Source organism: Pseudophryne corroboree, chromosome 1 (genome assembly GCF_028390025.1).
Source record: "Pseudophryne corroboree isolate aPseCor3 chromosome 1, aPseCor3.hap2, whole genome shotgun sequence".
NCBI classification, from domain to species: Eukaryota; Metazoa; Chordata; class Amphibia; order Anura; family Myobatrachidae; genus Pseudophryne; species Pseudophryne corroboree.
In genome coordinates this window covers 713,136,636-713,153,404 of record NC_086444.1, presented here as the reverse complement: position 1 = coordinate 713,153,404, position 16,769 = coordinate 713,136,636, and the positions used below count along the sequence as shown (strand labels likewise).

Below are 16,769 nucleotides of genomic sequence, written 5' to 3'. Positions count from 1 at the left end.
AACAGTTTGAGACGTGCCCCCACCTGAGCGGCCTCCCACAAAGGAGCCCCAGCGTCATGCTGAAGATTTGGCAGAAGTAGGGGTAGACTTCTGCTCCTGGGAACCTGAAGCTGCTGTGGACTTCTTTCCCTTATCCCTTCCCCTACCCGCAAAGAAGGGGGAACCTCTTGCTTTTTTGTATTTATTGGGCCGAAAGGACTGCATGTGCGGGTGATATGTCTTTTTTACCGGTGCAGGCGCAGAGGGCAAAAATGACGAGTTACCTGCGGTAGCCGCTGAGACTAACGCATCCAATCCAACGCCAAATAAGGCCTCACCTTTATATGGGTGAGCATCCATATTTCTTTTGGAATCTGCATCCGCATTCCACTGGCGAATCCACAACGCCCGCCGAGCCGATACTACCATCATAGAGGCTTGTGAACTCAAGAGTCCAATATCTTTCATCGCTTCTAGCAAGTATGCGGCAGCGTCTTTGATATTCCCTAACTTAAGGAGTATCTCATCTTTATCAATCGTGTAAATTTCTGATGACACGCTTTCTGACCATGTTTCAATAGCGCGACTCACCCACGCGCAAGCAATTGTGGGCCTGAGCAGCGTACCATTGGCAACATAAATGGATTTCAATGTAGTTTCCATCTTTTGGTCTGCCGGCTCTTTTAATGAAGCCGTGCCAGGTGCAGGGAGAATTACCTTCTTTGTCAACCTGGACAGTGCACTGTCTAACACAGGGGGTGACTCCCATTTTTTCCTGTCCTCCACCGGTAAAGGATAAGCTATCTGAATTCTCTTGGGAATACGAAATTTCTTTTCGGGATTCACCCACATCCCTTCAAAGAGTGTATTAAGCTCGTGGGAAGGAAGGAAAGTGACCTTAGATTTCTTTTCTTTATAGAATAAAGCCTTCTCCTGAGGTACAGAAGTGGCTTCCATGACTTCCAGAACTTCCCTTATAGCCACAATCATATATTGTATATTTTTTGCCAATTTATCATCTATTTCTCTGGAGTCACTATCGTCGACACAAGAATCAGTGTCCGTGTCGGTATTCACAATATTTGCAAATGGTCTCTTATGCGACCCAAAGGGGTCACCTGCGGATGGAAGAACAGAGCCCTGAAAAATCACATCCTCCACAGATTTTCTCCAGCACTCAGCATGAGATTCAGACTTATCTAATCTCCTATTGATATGATGCATACTATCACATATTTCTTTCACCCATGCAGGCTCTTGGTGTGCCGGCAGCGCCACCACATTACACTTCTGTGTCCCCAAAATGGTTTCCTCCGGGGAGGAACTCCCTGCCTCTGACATGTCTTACACACGTGTACAACACACACACACAAACACACTGGGACTTATAGGGGACAGACCCACAGTAAAATCTGTCAGAGGGACACAGTTTAGGAGCAGCCAGTTCACAACCCCAGCGCCAGTATCTAATGCCTGTGAACACAGAATGCCCACTGACATGCAGCGCTTTTTACACAGTAAAACACACTTGTAAAGCACCAAATTCGCGTGTTTTGCACCCTGATACTTGTAGTCAGAAGTGAAGGAGGACCAGTGATGTCTCTGCAGCCTGAGGAGAGAGAAAATGGCACTGAGCAGTGTACTGGCTGCCTGAGGAAGAAGCTCCGCCCTTTTTACCTCAGAAACTTTTCATAATATTTATACTGGCAGGGGTAGGGCTGTGCCTGGGCATCTTATGCCCCCTTTTTGTCAGTTTATAGAGGTGTTTTTGCTGCCCGGGGCACCCCCCCCCCACCTCCTGCAGTGCCTGTGTGTGTGGGCAGCAATGGCACGCTGCGCTCCCGCCAGCCGTTCTGTACCTCAGCCGTCACTTTTCTTGATAGAAGATCTGTCTTCTTCTACTCACCTGTCTTCTGACTCTGAGGGGGGTGACGGCGTGCTGTGGGAGTGAGCATCTAGACACGGCTAGCGTTCAGTACCCTTCAGGAGCTAATGGTGTCCTGTCAGCCAGAAGCAGAGCCATGAAACTCTTCAGGAAGTTGGTTCCTACTTCTGCCCCCTCAGTCCCATGAAGCAGGGAGACTGTTGCCAGCAGTTCTCCCTGAAAAAAAAACCTAACAAGTCTTTTCAGAGAAGCTCAGTAGAGCTCCCCTAGTCTGCCTGGGCACATTTCTAAAACTGAGGTATGGAGGAGGGGCATAGAGGGAGGAGCCAGTTCACACCCATTGAAAAGTCTTAAGAGTGCCCATGGCTCCTGCGGAACTGTCTATACCCCATGGTCATGAAGTGGACCCCGGCATCCTCTAGGACGTATGAGAAAAAATATTATACATATACACACACACATATACATATATACACACATACTTACATACACACACACGAAACAGTAGCGGAATTGGCACCCTAGGGGAGGTATACTCCTGACACCTCTTTTGTTAATATCCCTTTCAATACTTCTTAGAGAGAGAGCATAAAATACAGAGTGAGTTCCAATATACAGATTTTTTTTATTAAAACATTGCTAAAATGTCAATAATATCCTTATATCCTTAGATGCATTAACAGATGACTGTCTCCTCACATAACATGGAGGTTTGATTTCTCATAGATTAACAGATTGCTTCTTTCATGGGATCCTCCTTCCAATGATACAGGTTGGAGGTTACATGAAAACATAATAGAATACCCAACGCATTTCGTCAGATAGACTTCCTCAGGGATGTATCTTCATCAAAAATATGTGTTGCTAAGGCAATGTCTCTAGACACTATTTTCAATCAAACAGGCCTCACGCAGATGAAAGGTGAGTATTGTTGCCTGATTGTGTACAGAACGGCCCAGCCGGACGCTACGGCCGTTCCCATGGTAACCACCCTGTTCTTCCGGCGCACCTGACACGCCAGCATCCAGCGACGCAGCACACAGCCGAGCGGAGTGGCGGGCGGGAGCGCCGATGAACAGGTGAGTATGTTCACGTTTATGAGTTAGGGTATATATATGTCTGTTATTTGTCTCTTACTTGCTGTCTGACCCTGAGGACGGGGATCCGCCCCGAAACATGTCGGTTGCATTGGTCTAAACAAATGACCTGAATATTCATATCAAGGAGTCCGTCTGAGTGCCGCCGCATATCCACGCTATATATATATATATATATATATATATATATATATATATATATATATATATATATATATATATACACACATACATACACACATATATATATACACACACACATACATACATATACACATCCACCAATGAACGGCACTCAGAGACAGCAAATGTGAAGAAAGTTATATTCCATAAAGTCAATGTTTCGGGGATCAAGTCCCCGTCGTCAGGACAAACATACAGCAGTATCACATCAAATAACCAGCACTTACCCTCCTATATACCCGAGTGATCCTGGCCCTGCCGTCCGTCTCGTGCACGCCCGCATCTCGAAACCGCTTCCGCATACGTCATCCAACATCCGCTTCCGGCGCCAGCCGTCTCCAAGGGAACCACAGCATGCAGTCCACCTCGTCTCCGGCTGCGTTCCACAAGCAGGAAAGGACGCAGGCCGGACCCACGGGTGGAGGGACGGCTGTGGACAGAGGCAACGACAGCATCAGTAAAACAAACCCAAATAAATGAACATAATGGACAAAAAAGCATAACGAATACATGTATACAAAATAGAGACAATCAGCAAGACACACAATATACATATACTGCCTACCACCCATATAAATAAAGGGAATAAGTTAGACAAGCATATTCCAATTAATTTTTTCATTCAATCCTCCCGAGGCACAGGTACCCAGTCTCATGATCCATCTGGTTTCTTTAACTAAAAGGGACTTTGCACGATCGCCACCCCTCAAACTGAGGGGCACGTTATCATCAAAAAACTACCGGAGAGACTCTAAAGAATGTCCAGCACTTTTGAACTATTTGGCTACAGGCTGGTCTATGGGTTTACCCTCAAGGGTAAGCTTGATAGCTGATCTATGAGCCGCCATCCTCTCAGAAAACTTTCAAGTAGTTTGACCTACATACATTAACCCACAAGGACAAACAATAATATAAACAACAAAAGAGGAGGAACAAGTTAACACAAATCTAATATCATATGTTTTGTTGCAGTGGGAGTGTTTAAAAGATTTACAATTCAACATCAACTTACACGTAGCACACCCGCTACAACGATAGCACCCACCTGGTTTATAATAGACATTAGGAGGTCTCGCATTTCCCATACCAGTAATATCCGTTCTAACAATTCTATCTTTGATATTACGTCCACGACGGAACGACGTAAGGGGGTTAGTATGAAAAAAACTTTAAGCTCAAGGTCAGACGACACTATCGGCCACAGGGCCTTAGTTGCCCTACTAATCCCAACACTAGAAGAGGTGAAGTCACTGGGAAAGGGAATCCTATTATTGAGGTGTCTACTCGTCGGTTCCAAAAGGGATTGCCGAGACATACCTAATACTTCCTCTCTGTGCCTTAAGCAGATCAAGGTCATAACCACGGGATGCAAAATTCCGTACCAAAGAATCAAGCTCTTCGGGGATTTTAGAAGGATCTGACGCGATCCGTGCTATTCTCATCATCTGGGAGCGTGGAAGCCCTTTCTTGAGGGGCCCAGGGTGATGGCTAGACGCTAGTAACAGGGTGTTACGGTCAGTGGGTTTATGAAAAACCTCTGTAGACAAACAGCCCTTCTCGAGATGAATCATTACATCAAGAAAATGGATGTCTGTCAGGCTACATGTGTAGGTAAATTTAATGGAAGAATCAGAACCATTGGTCCTACCTATAAAATCCACAAGGGCGTCCTGACCCCCACCCCACAACAAAAAAATATCATCTATATAGCGACAATATAATAAAATATTGTCGCTAATCTCCGAATTGGAAAAGAAAATTTGTTGTTCCTGCTCAAACATAAAAATGTTGGTGTACGATGGGGCCACAGGGGACCCCATCACACACCCTCTCAGCTGTAGAAAAAAAGATCCATCAAACAAAAAATAAATTACGATTGAGGGTTAACTAAAGGAGGGACAAAAATAGCTTGTGATCAAATAACTTCAGAAAGTTCAGCCTTCAAAAAGTTCCTCATAGCCGATAAGCCTTCACCATGGGGGATGGCCGTATAAAGGCTGCAAACATTGAGACAGCACAATAGAGTTCCTGGAGGAATATCCGGAACAGATTGTAACTTTTTCAGGAATGAAGTAGTAGCCTTTAGAAATGCATCTCTATGTAGCAGCAAAGGCTGCAAGATGGAGTCCAGTAGCTGGGCAACTGATCTATATAGAGAATCTGGGGCTGAAATGATCGGACGTCCCGGGGTCTTAAGTGGATTCTTGTGCAACTTGGGGAGTGTTTACAATAACGGGACCCTAGGGTGACTGACACTGAGTGCTTTGAGAATTTTATCTGATAATTTACCAGCCAATTTAGCTGAATTGAGAATCCCCGCAAGCTCTTTCTGAAACAGGAGAGTTGGATCCGATGGCAGTTTCCGATACACTTCCACATCAGCAAGTTGGGCATAAATCTCTTCTCTATAAAATTGTAGATCTAAAATGACAATTGCCCCGCCCTTATCGGCGGGTCTGATTAGAATATCGTCATAAGACGCCAAAGCTTCAAGGGCTTTGGTTTCCGCCCTAGAGAGATTAAACTTAATTTTAGCTGGGGCTGCTGAAAATTTAATAATGGAATCATCCAGCAGCCGGTGGAAGGATTTAAGAGAAGCGTTAGAAGAAACTGGGTCAAACGTAGATCTTGATGCACGTTTGAGAAAACTTGAAAAAATGGAGGTGTCACTGGTATCAGGAGAATGCTGGAAAAACTCTTTAAGCCTCAGTTTGCGTGACAATGCGTGAATGTCCTTGGACCAGTTAAAGGCATCATGGAGGTTAGTAGGGACGAAACTCAGGCCCTTGCTTAGCACCGATATTTCGGCCTGCTCTAGTTTCCGCTGGGATAGATTAAAAATTAGCGATGTTAACGCTGTGTTACTGCCCGTACCCCTTTTGTTTTGGCCACCCCGGCGGGTGGCAGCGAGGTTGTAGGTATTGCAGTGGCTCGGGTACCTTCCCCTAAAGGGGCTTCCTTGTTACCAGGTGCCTTCTCACCTTCAGATGCAGCAAATTCACTATCCGAACTTGAGCGTGGCCCATATCTATCCCTGGTAGAGGTATTTTTATGCCAGGGTCTCCTTGTTCTAGGAAATCTGTGGTGGACTTTCACTGGTTCACTCCCTGCTAACCACCTATACATACACCTGATAGTCCTCATAATCTTCATCCACAGCCAATTTTTTATTACGCTTAAATTTTAGCAGGTCTTTTTTGTATTGTTGGCATTGAGTTTCCAGTTTCCTGAAGCAGTCTTGAGATGGATCTTCTTCCAAAAGTTTAAGAGAATCAGTTTCAAACACCGCAATCTTAGACCGGGTGGCCATCAGTTCTTTGTTGACTTCGTCGATCACCAAGATCATGAGGTCAAACGCGCATTTATTTAAAATGGCAATCCATTTACGGACAAAATCCGGGTTATTGCGCCCTATGGTAGGGACGTTCCTAACCCGAAATCCCCTAGGTATTTTATGTTCCCTAAAATATTCTGAGAGGGAACTGCCATGCAACATGTAATCAATTTCTCTACGTTTCAACCTCCAGATCTGGTGAAATAATGTTTCCGCATTAACAGCCTTATCAGGGTCAATAATAACTTCTTGGCAGAGGATTTGATCAATTTCAGCTTGCGAGAAACTGAATGTTTCCCCCATGTCAGTGATCCAAGAGCTCCGGCATCCAGGAGCATCCTGGGGGGGGGATGCATGACAGGCTCCATCATCAAACTGTAACTTTAAAATAAAGTAGCAGAGTAGGTGCTGTATAAACATACAGGGAGGGGGCCATGCAACGTGTGCTCCAATGCAGGGGCACTAGCATACAAATCCAGCAGCAGCCGGCACTCCAACAACGGAATCACTGATGCTCAGGTGCCAGGACCAATCCTCCATAAACATCCACCAATGAACGGCACTCAGAGACAGCAAATGTGAAAAAAGTTATATTCCATAAAGTCAACGTTTCGGGGATCAAGTCCCCGTCGTCAGGACAAACATACAGCAGTATCACATCAAATAACCAACACTTAACCTCCTATATACCAGAGTGATCCTGGCCCTGCCGTCCATCTCATGCAGGCCCGCATCTCGAAACCCGCTTCCGCATACGTCATCCAACATCCGCTTCCGGCGCCAGCCGTCTCCAAGGGAACCACAGCATGCGTTCCACCTCGTCTCCGGCTGCGTTCCACAAGCAGGAAAGGACGCAGGCCGGACCCACGGGGGAAAGAGGGCTGTGGACAGAGGCAACGACAGCATCAGTAAAACAAACCCAAATAAATGAACATAATGGACAAAAAAGCATAACGAATACATGTATACAAAATAGAGACAATCAGCAAGACCCGCAATATACATATACTGCATACCACCCATATAAATAAAGGGAATAAGTTAGACAAGCATATTCCAATTTATTTTTTCATTCAATCCTCCCGGGGCACAGGTACCCAGTCTCATGATCCATCTTGTTTCTTTAACTAAAAGGGACTTTGCACGATCGCCACCCCTCAAACTGAGGGGCACGTGATGAATCATAAAATACCGGAGAGACTCTAAAGAATGTCCAGCACTTTTGAAATGTATGGGTCATAGACCAGCCGGTAGCCAAACATTTCAAAAGTGCTGGACATTCTTTAGAGTCTCTCCGGTATTTTATGATTGATCACGTGCCCCTCAATTTGAGGGGTGGCGATCGTGCAAAGTCCCTTTTAGTTAAAGAAACAAGATGGATCATGAGACTGGGTACCTGTGCCCCGGGAGGATTGAATGAAAAAAATTAATTGGAATATGCTTGTCTAACTTATTCCCTTTATTTATATGGGTGGTATGCAGTATATGTATGTTGCGGGTCTTGCGGATTGTCTCTATTTTGTATACATGTATTCGTTATGCTTTTTTGTCCATTATGTTCATTTATTTGGGGGTTTTTACGGATGCTGTCGTTGCCTCTGTCCACAGCCCTCCCTCCCCCGTGGGTCCGGCCTGCGTCCTTTCATGCTTGTGGAACGCAGCCGGAGACGAGGTGGACCGCATGCTGTGGTTCCCTTGGAGACGGCTGGCGCCGGAAGCGGATGTTGGATGACGTATGCGGAAGCAGGTTTCGAGATGCGGGCCTGCACGAGACGGACGGCAGGGCCAGGATCACTCGGGTATATAGGAGGGTAAGTGTTGGTTATTTGATGTGATACTGCTGTATGTTTGTCCTGACGACGGGGACTTGATCCCCGAAACGTTGACTTTATGGAATATAACTTTCTTCACATTTGCTGTCTGAGTGCCGTTCATTGGTGGATGTTTATGGATGATTGGTCCTGGCACCTGAGCATCAGTGATTCCGTTGTTGGAGTGCCGGCTGCTGCTGGATTTGTATGCTAGTGCCCCTGCATTGGAGCACACGTTGCATGGCCCCCTCCCTGTATGTTTATACAGCACCTACTCTGCTACTTGATTTTAAAGTTACAGTTTGATGATGGAACCTGTCATGCATCCCCCCCAGGATGCTCCTGGATGCCGGAGCTCTCGGATCACTGACATGGGGGAAACATTCAGTTTCTCACAAGCTGAAATTGATCAAATCCTCTGCCAAGAAGTTATTATTGACCCTGATAAGGCTGTTAATGCGGAAACATTATTTCACCAGATCTGGAGGTTGAAACGTAGAGAAATTGATTACATGTTGCATGGCAGTTCCCTCTCAGAATATTTTAGGGAACATAAAATACCTAGGGGATTTCGGGTTAGGAACATCCCTACCATAGGGCGCAATAACCCGGACTTTGTCCGTAAATGAATCGCCATTTTAAATAAATGCGCATTTGACCTCATGATCTTGGTGATCGACGAAGCCAACAAAGAACTGATGGCCACCCGGTCTAAGATTGCGGTGTTTGAAACTGATTCTCTTAAACTTTTGGAAGATCCATTTCAAGACTGCTTCAGGAAACTGGAAACTCAATGCCAACAATACAAAAAAAGACCTGCTAAAATTTAAGCGTAATAAAAAATTGGCTGTGGATGCAGATTATGAGGACTATCAGGTGTATAGGTGGTTAGCAGGGAGTGAACCAGTGAAAGTCCACCACAGATTTCCTAGAACAAGGAGACCCTGGCATAAAAATACCTCTACCAGGGATAGATATGGGCCACGCTCAAGGTCGGATAGTGAATTTGCTGCATCTGAAGGTGAGGATGCACCTAGTAACAAGGAAGCCCCTTTAGGGGAAGGTACCCGAGCCACTGCAAAACCTACAACCTCGCTGCCACCCACCGGGGTGGCCAAAACAAAAGGGGTATGGGCAGTAACACAGCGTCAACATCGCTAATTTTTTATCTAACCCAGCGGAAACTAGAGCAGGCCGAAATATCGGTGCTAAGCAAGGGCCTGAGTTTCGTCCCTACTAACCTCCATGATGCCTTTAACTGACCCAAGGACATTCACACATTCTCACGCAAACTGAGGCTTAAAGAGTTTTTCCAGCATTCTCCTGATACCAGTGACACCTCCATTTTTTCAAATTTTCTCAAACGTGCATCAAGATCTACGTTTGACCCAGTTTCTTCTAACGCTTCTCTTAAATCCTTCCACCGGCTGCTGGATGATTCCATTACTAAATTTTCAGCAGCCCCAGCTAAAATTAAGTTTAATCTCTCTAGGGCGGAAGCCAAAGCCCTTGAAGCTTTGGCGTCTTATGACGATATTATAATCAGACCCGCCGATAAGGGCAGGGCAATTGTCATTTTAGATCTACAATTTTATAGAGAAGAGATTTATGCCCAACTTGCTGATGTGGAAGTGTATCGGAAACTGTCATCGGATCCAACTCTCCTGTTTCAGAAAGAGCTTGCGGGGATTCTCAATTCAGCTAAATTGGCTGGTAAATTACCAGATAAAATTCTCAAAGCACTCAGTGTCAGTCACCCTAGGGTCCCGTTATTGTACACACTCCCCAACCTACACAAGAATCCACTTAAGACCCCGGGACGTCCGATCATTTCGGCCCCAGATTCTCTATATAGATCAGTTGCCCAGCTACTGGACTCCATCTTGCAGCCTTTGCTGCTACATAGGGACGCATTTCTAAAGGATACTACTTCATTCCTGAAAAAGTTACAATCTGTTCCGGATATTCCTCCAGGAACTCTATTGTGCTGTCTCGATGTTTGCAGCCTTTATACGGCCATCCCCCATGGTGAAGGCTTATCGGCTATGAGGAACTTTTTGAAGGCTGAACTTTCTGAACAGTTATTTGATCAGAAGCTATTTTTGTCCCTCGAGTTAACCCTCAATCGTAATTATTTTTTGTTTGATGGATCTTTTTTTCTACAGCTGAGAGGGTGTGCGATGGGGTCCCCTGTGGCCCCATCGTAAGCCAACATTTTTATGTTTGAGCAGGAACAACAAATTTTCTTTTCCAATTCGGAGATTAGCGACAATATTTTATTATATTGTCGCTATATAGATGATATTTTTTTGTTGTGGGGTGGGGGTTAGGACGCCCTTGTGGATTTTATAGGTAGGACCAATGGTTCTGATTCTTCCATTAAATTTACCTACACATGTAGCCTGACAGACATCCATTTTCTTGATGTAATGATTCATCTCGAGAAGGGCTGTTTGTCTACAGAGGTTTTTCATAAACCCACTGACCGTAACACAGTTACTAGCGTCTAGCCATCACCCTGGGCTCCTCAAGAAAGGGCTTCCACGCTCCCAGATGAGAATAGCACGGATCGCGTCAGATCCTTCTAAAATCCCCGAAGAGCTTGATTCTTTGGTACGGAATTTTGCATCCCGTGGTTATGACCTTGATCTGCTTAAGGCACAGAAAGAGGAAGTATTAGGTATGTCTCGGCAATCCCTTTTGGAACCGACGAGTAGACACCTCAAGAATAGGATTCCCTTTCCCAGTGACTTCAGCTCTTCTAGTGTTGGGATTAGTAGGGCAACTAAGGCCCTGTGGCCGATAGTGTCGTCTGACCCTGAGCTTAAAGTTTTCCATCATACTACCCCCCTTATGTCGTTCCGTCGTGGACGTAATATCAAAGATAGAATTGTTAAGAACGGATATTACTGGTATGGGAAATGCAAGACCTCCTAATGTCTATTATAAACCAGGTGGGTGCTATCGTTGTAGCAGGTGTGCTAAATTTTTAAACACCCCCACTGCAACAAAATATGATATTAGGTTTGTGTTAACTTGTTCCTCCACTTTTGTTGTTTATATTATTGTTTGTCCTTGTGGGTTAATGTATGTAGGTCAAACTACTCTAAAGTTTTCTGAAAGGATGGCGGCTCATAGATCAGCTATCAAGCTTACCCTTGAGGGTAACCCATAGACCAGCCGGTAGCCAAACATTTCAAAAGTGCTGGACATTCTTTAGAGTCTCTCCGGTATTTTATGATTGAGCACGTGCCCCTCAGTTTGAGGGGTGGCGATCGTGCAAAGTCCCTTTTAGTTAAAGAAACAAGATGGATCATGAGACTGGGTACCTGTGCCCCGGGAGGATTGAATGAAAAAATTAATTGGAATATGCTTGTCTAACTTATTCCCTTTATTTATATGGGTGGTATGCAGTATATGTATATTGCGGGTCTTGCTGATTGTCTCTATTTTGTATACATGTATTCGTTATGCTTTTTTGTCAATTATGTTCATTTATTTGGGTTTGTTTTACTGATGCTGTCGTTGCCTCTGTCCACAGCCCTCCCTCCCCTGTGGGTCCGGCCTGCGTCCTTTCCTGCTTGTGGAACGCAGCCGGAGACTAGGTGAACCGCATGCTGTGGTTCCCTTGGAGACGGCTGGCGCCGGAAGCGGATGTTGGATGACGTATGCGGAAGCGGGTTTCGAGATGCGGGCGTGCACGAGACGGACGGCAGGGTCAGGATCACTCGGGTATATAGCAGGGTAAGTGTTGGTTATTTGAATATAACTTTCTTCACATATGCCGTCTCTGAGTGCCGTTCATTGGTGGATGTTTATGGATGATTGGTCCTGGCACCTGAGCATCAGTGATTCCGTTGTTGGAGTGCCGGCTGCTGCTGGTGTGTGTGTGTATATATATATATATATATATATATATATATATATATATATATGTATATATATATATATATATATATATATATATGTATATATATATATATATATATATATATATATATATATATATATATATATATATATATATATATATATATATATATATATATATATATATATATATATATATATATATATATATATATATATATATATATATATATATATATATATATATGTATATAAAAAAACAGCCGCACACATTAAAAGTTCACAGGGAGGAGTGCAAGGCACAGACAATAGTATTCAAGGGAAATAAAAGGAGCCAGCACCTCCTGTTTGCTTGCAGAAAACGTTTTAGTATTAAAACATCCAGAATTCCATATTGTTCAATATGTCCATGCAAAAAAAGGTACATAGCAGAGGATCATATAGATAAATGTATACTCATCATGCCAGGGTGGTCATAAGTGCATAAAGAAATCCTCCTGCTAACAAAGTGGCAGTGAACCCAACAGCTGTTTCGGCGCCTCCATTGTGCCTTTGTCTAGGATTAACCTGCCAAACATACACTAGCAAGCTATATACCCATCAAGATCACCAAATTCAACTCACTTGTAGTATAACAGCAGTGCAGAAGTGCCAAAATCAAAAGAAAAACGTCACTATCCATTTAGCCTGTCACACTGACTCACACAGGGACAGGAAGTGACGTAGCGGAGCCCGTTGCTAAGCAACCAGAGACGATTCAAAACAGTGTCTAATATAACCAAAACAAGCCCCTTTGTGGCGCCAATGCAATCACACATCCTCATACAGGTACTAACAATCAAGAGCTTACAATGATAACCAGTGCTCCGGTGGTCACGCTACCGAAACCGGAAGTGACGCGACGGAATAGATCACCATAGCAAACTATATGCAGCGCTGCTGGGGAGGTGATGGAGCCGCAGCATAGAATGTCAGAATGACAAAACAGTTCTGCAGCCCTTGAAGTCTTCTTAAAAAGGTCTTTTCAGGGCTGCCTAGTGCAGCCCCACCCGATAGTGGCCTACTCTGTAGGCATCAACTTACAAACTGAGCTCCAGTGCCTGGAGGCGAGGTTATAGAGGAGGCGGCGCTATGCATCCTGGGAACAGTCAAAGCTTCAGCCTGTTGGCGCCCCGGGTCAAGATCCAACTATACACCCCAATGTATTCCCTGTGGAATCCCAGTGTACCCCCACTGCAGAAAATGAATTTACTCCACTTTGGAATAAAGCTGTAACATAACAAAATGTGGAAAAGGTGAGGCGCTGTGAATACTTTCCAGATGCACTGTATAGCACAGCATTATCCATCTCTTAATTGCAGGCTCATCACATCAGCACTTGCATTGGAGATGTATTGATTGCATTAAAATATTTTCAAAAGGGATTTAAAGGAATTATCTACTTTATAGAACGTGGACATGCAGGACCATTGAACAGGTCTCCATAAGGACTATGTTTTATTGGCGTAAATATTACATTTAGTGTACAATGATAGAAAGTGCCACTGTAGGTGGCATAAGTAATATAAATACAGATACATATGTAAAAGATTACAAAATTAGAGATGTGGACAACAAATATGCAAAAAGTGAAAAAAAAGTCACAATAAAAGCTATAAACAGGAGCAGCATTATAGCGGAACGACAAAACAAGGGGGACGAGGAGACCGGAAAAAGGATCATATGATAAGAGGGGGTATATATATATATATATATATATATATATATATAAACATAAACAAGAAAAAGAAAAACAGTGGTTTCGTACCAGAGGGTTGAGTGAAAGCATCACCACACATTTTCCTTAATAAAAGTGCGAAAAGAGAAGAGGAAAGAATGTCTCTTTGTTGGCGCATGTAAGATAATTTAAAATTTAACTTTTAATAGATCCATTAAGATTGTTCAAACACACGAAATAAGACAATACAGTACAACAAATATTACATTGACTACCTACAGTGAGTGAAATATTTAAATCAAGTGAATTTTAATACCAAGGCTCGCTACCTGTGTCGTATCTTATATTGATTCGGTTTTATTAGTGTGATAAGGATCACTACGGATCTGAATGCTCTGGGATGATTATTCAATATTCTGAATGCAATATAATAGTAACTAATAGGAATATAACGTTTATTAGTTACTACACAGCATCTACTGCAATACAACAACTCTCTGGAAATTAACTGGACAATTGTCTAGATACTGAATTTATAGATTGCAATATAATAATAGGAATATAATCTTTCAGAATATTGAATAATCATCCCAGAGCATTCAGATCCATAGTGATCCTTATCACACTAAAACCGAATCAATATAAGATACGACACAGGTAGCGAGCCTTGGTTTTAAAATTCACTTTAATTTAAAATATTTCACTCACTGTAGGTAGTCAATGTAATATTTGTTGTACTGTATTGTCTTATTTCGTGTTTTTGAACAATCTTAATGGATCTATTAAAAGTAAAATTTTAAATTATCTTACGTGCGCCAACACATTCTTTCCTCTACTCTTTTCGTACAATACAATCGTCGAATATCCAGCAATTAGTGATTGATTTACTGACAGATACTAATCTGGATTTTCTTCGCAATTTAATATCATCAATTATCCAGCTAGTGCAGAGCATATCCCATCCCCCCTATCCCTTTTATGCCCTTAATAAAAGTGGGCTGTAAGTCCATTAAAAACTTTCCATTACTGCAAAAACTGTTGTGTGTGTTTCTCTTTTTGGAGAGAGGCTTCTAACCATAGTCCATTTTTCATTGTATTGTATTTACTTGGAATACATTTTATAGAATGTGGCGTTACTTCAATTATAGCTTTTTCCAATTTTCATACTATTTATATAGTGTCTGTCACACAACAGGACTCAATGTCGATTTCCTTTTGCAAACCCCAGCCATGTTATAAAGTAATATGCTAACCACTGTGCTGCACCATTTTTTTTTAGAACATCCTTCCAAAAACTTGGTTTTGTAGGGCATGAAAGTGTTAATACTGTTTGTACATCTTCCAAAATAAATACTAATAAAAATATAGATGTGCAAACATAAAACAGAATTAATTTTACTAGAGACTTTGTAACTTACGTGGAAGCTGCGGAGGTCGATCTGCAAACAGGTCTCCTTTAGGCATTGCTTTGTCATCCTACAATTAAGTTACAAAGTATGCATCAATGAAATGCAATAAAACTATTTCATAAATGGGGAGAATGAAGGTCAGAAGAAAAAATAAAAAAATAAAATAAACAAAAGTTTGCTACTATGTTTGAGAAAATAGGATTTTAATTACCTATCAGTAAATCCTTTTCTCGTAGTCCATAGAGGATACCGGGGTCCACATTAGTACCATGGGGTATAGACGGGTCCACTAGGAGCCTTGGGCACTTTAAGAATTTTATACTATGGGCTGGCTCCTCCCTCTATACCCCTCCTACAAGACTCAGTCTAGGAAACTGTGCTTGAGGAGACGGACATACTTTGAGAGAAGGATAGAAAAGGATAGTGGTGAAATTCCGAACCAGCACACACAAACTAGAGGAAAGGCAAGCTAACCAAACTTTAAACCAGGAACAGCAACCGCTGAACCAACAATACTTAACCAAGTAACAGCGCAGGAATAAAAGCACCGGGCGGGCGACCAGTATCCTCTACGGACTACGTGAAAAAGATTTACTGGTAGGTAATTAAAATCTTATTTCCCTTACGTCCTAGAGGACACTGGGGTCCACATTAGTACCATGGGGATGAAGCAAAGCTCCCAAACCGGGTGGGAGAGTGCTGAGGTTCCTGCAGAACTGATTAACCAAACTGAAGGTCCTCAGAGGCCAAGGTATCGAACTCAGAGGCAAACGTGTTCGAACCTGACCAAGTAGCTGCTCGGCAGAGCTGTAAAGCAGAGACACCCCGGGCAGCCGCCCAGGAAGAACCCACTGACCTTGTAGAATGGGCCTGTATAGATTTTGGCCATGGCAAACCTGCCGTGGAATAAGCATGCTGGAAAGTAAGCCTGATCCGCCGTGAAATTGTCTGCTTTGAAGCGGGACACACAATTTTATTGGGATTATAGAGAACAAACAGCGAGTCAGATTTTCTCTGACGAGCTGTACGCTTCACATAGATCTTCAAAGCCCTCACAACATCCAAGGACTTTGCGGTAGCAGAGGTGTCAGTAACCACAATAGGTTGGTTGATATGAAACACAGATACCACCTTTGGATAAAATTGCTGACGAGTTCTGAGTTCAGCTCTATCTTCATGAAAAATCAAATAGGGGCTTTTGTGAGACAATGCCCCCAGCTACGACACACGCCTCGCAGAAGCCAAGGCCAACAGAGTGACGGGCTTCCATGTAAGAAACTTGACGTCAACGTCCTGTAAAGGCTCAAACCATTCCGATTGCAGGAACTGCAACACCACGTTGAGATCCCAAGGTGCCATAGAAGGCACAAAGGGCAGTTGGTTGTGCAGAACCCCCTTCAAAAATGTCTGAACCTTAGGGAGAGAAGCAAAACTATTTCTGGAAGAAAATGGATAAGCCCGAAATCTGGACTTTTATGGAGCCC

General features: G+C 43.4%; 1 protein-coding gene across 1 annotated transcript in view; it reads right to left on the bottom strand.

Annotated features, from left to right (window-relative positions):
- Positions 1-16,769, bottom strand: part of HNRNPM (heterogeneous nuclear ribonucleoprotein M) — a 304,130-nt gene that overhangs the window by 113,510 nt on the left and 173,851 nt on the right. The window contains exon 9 of the mRNA XM_063915138.1: positions 15,295-15,352. Within this exon, the coding sequence (XP_063771208.1) occupies positions 15,295-15,352 (58 nt within the window). The remainder of the gene's footprint in view (positions 1-15,294; positions 15,353-16,769) is intronic.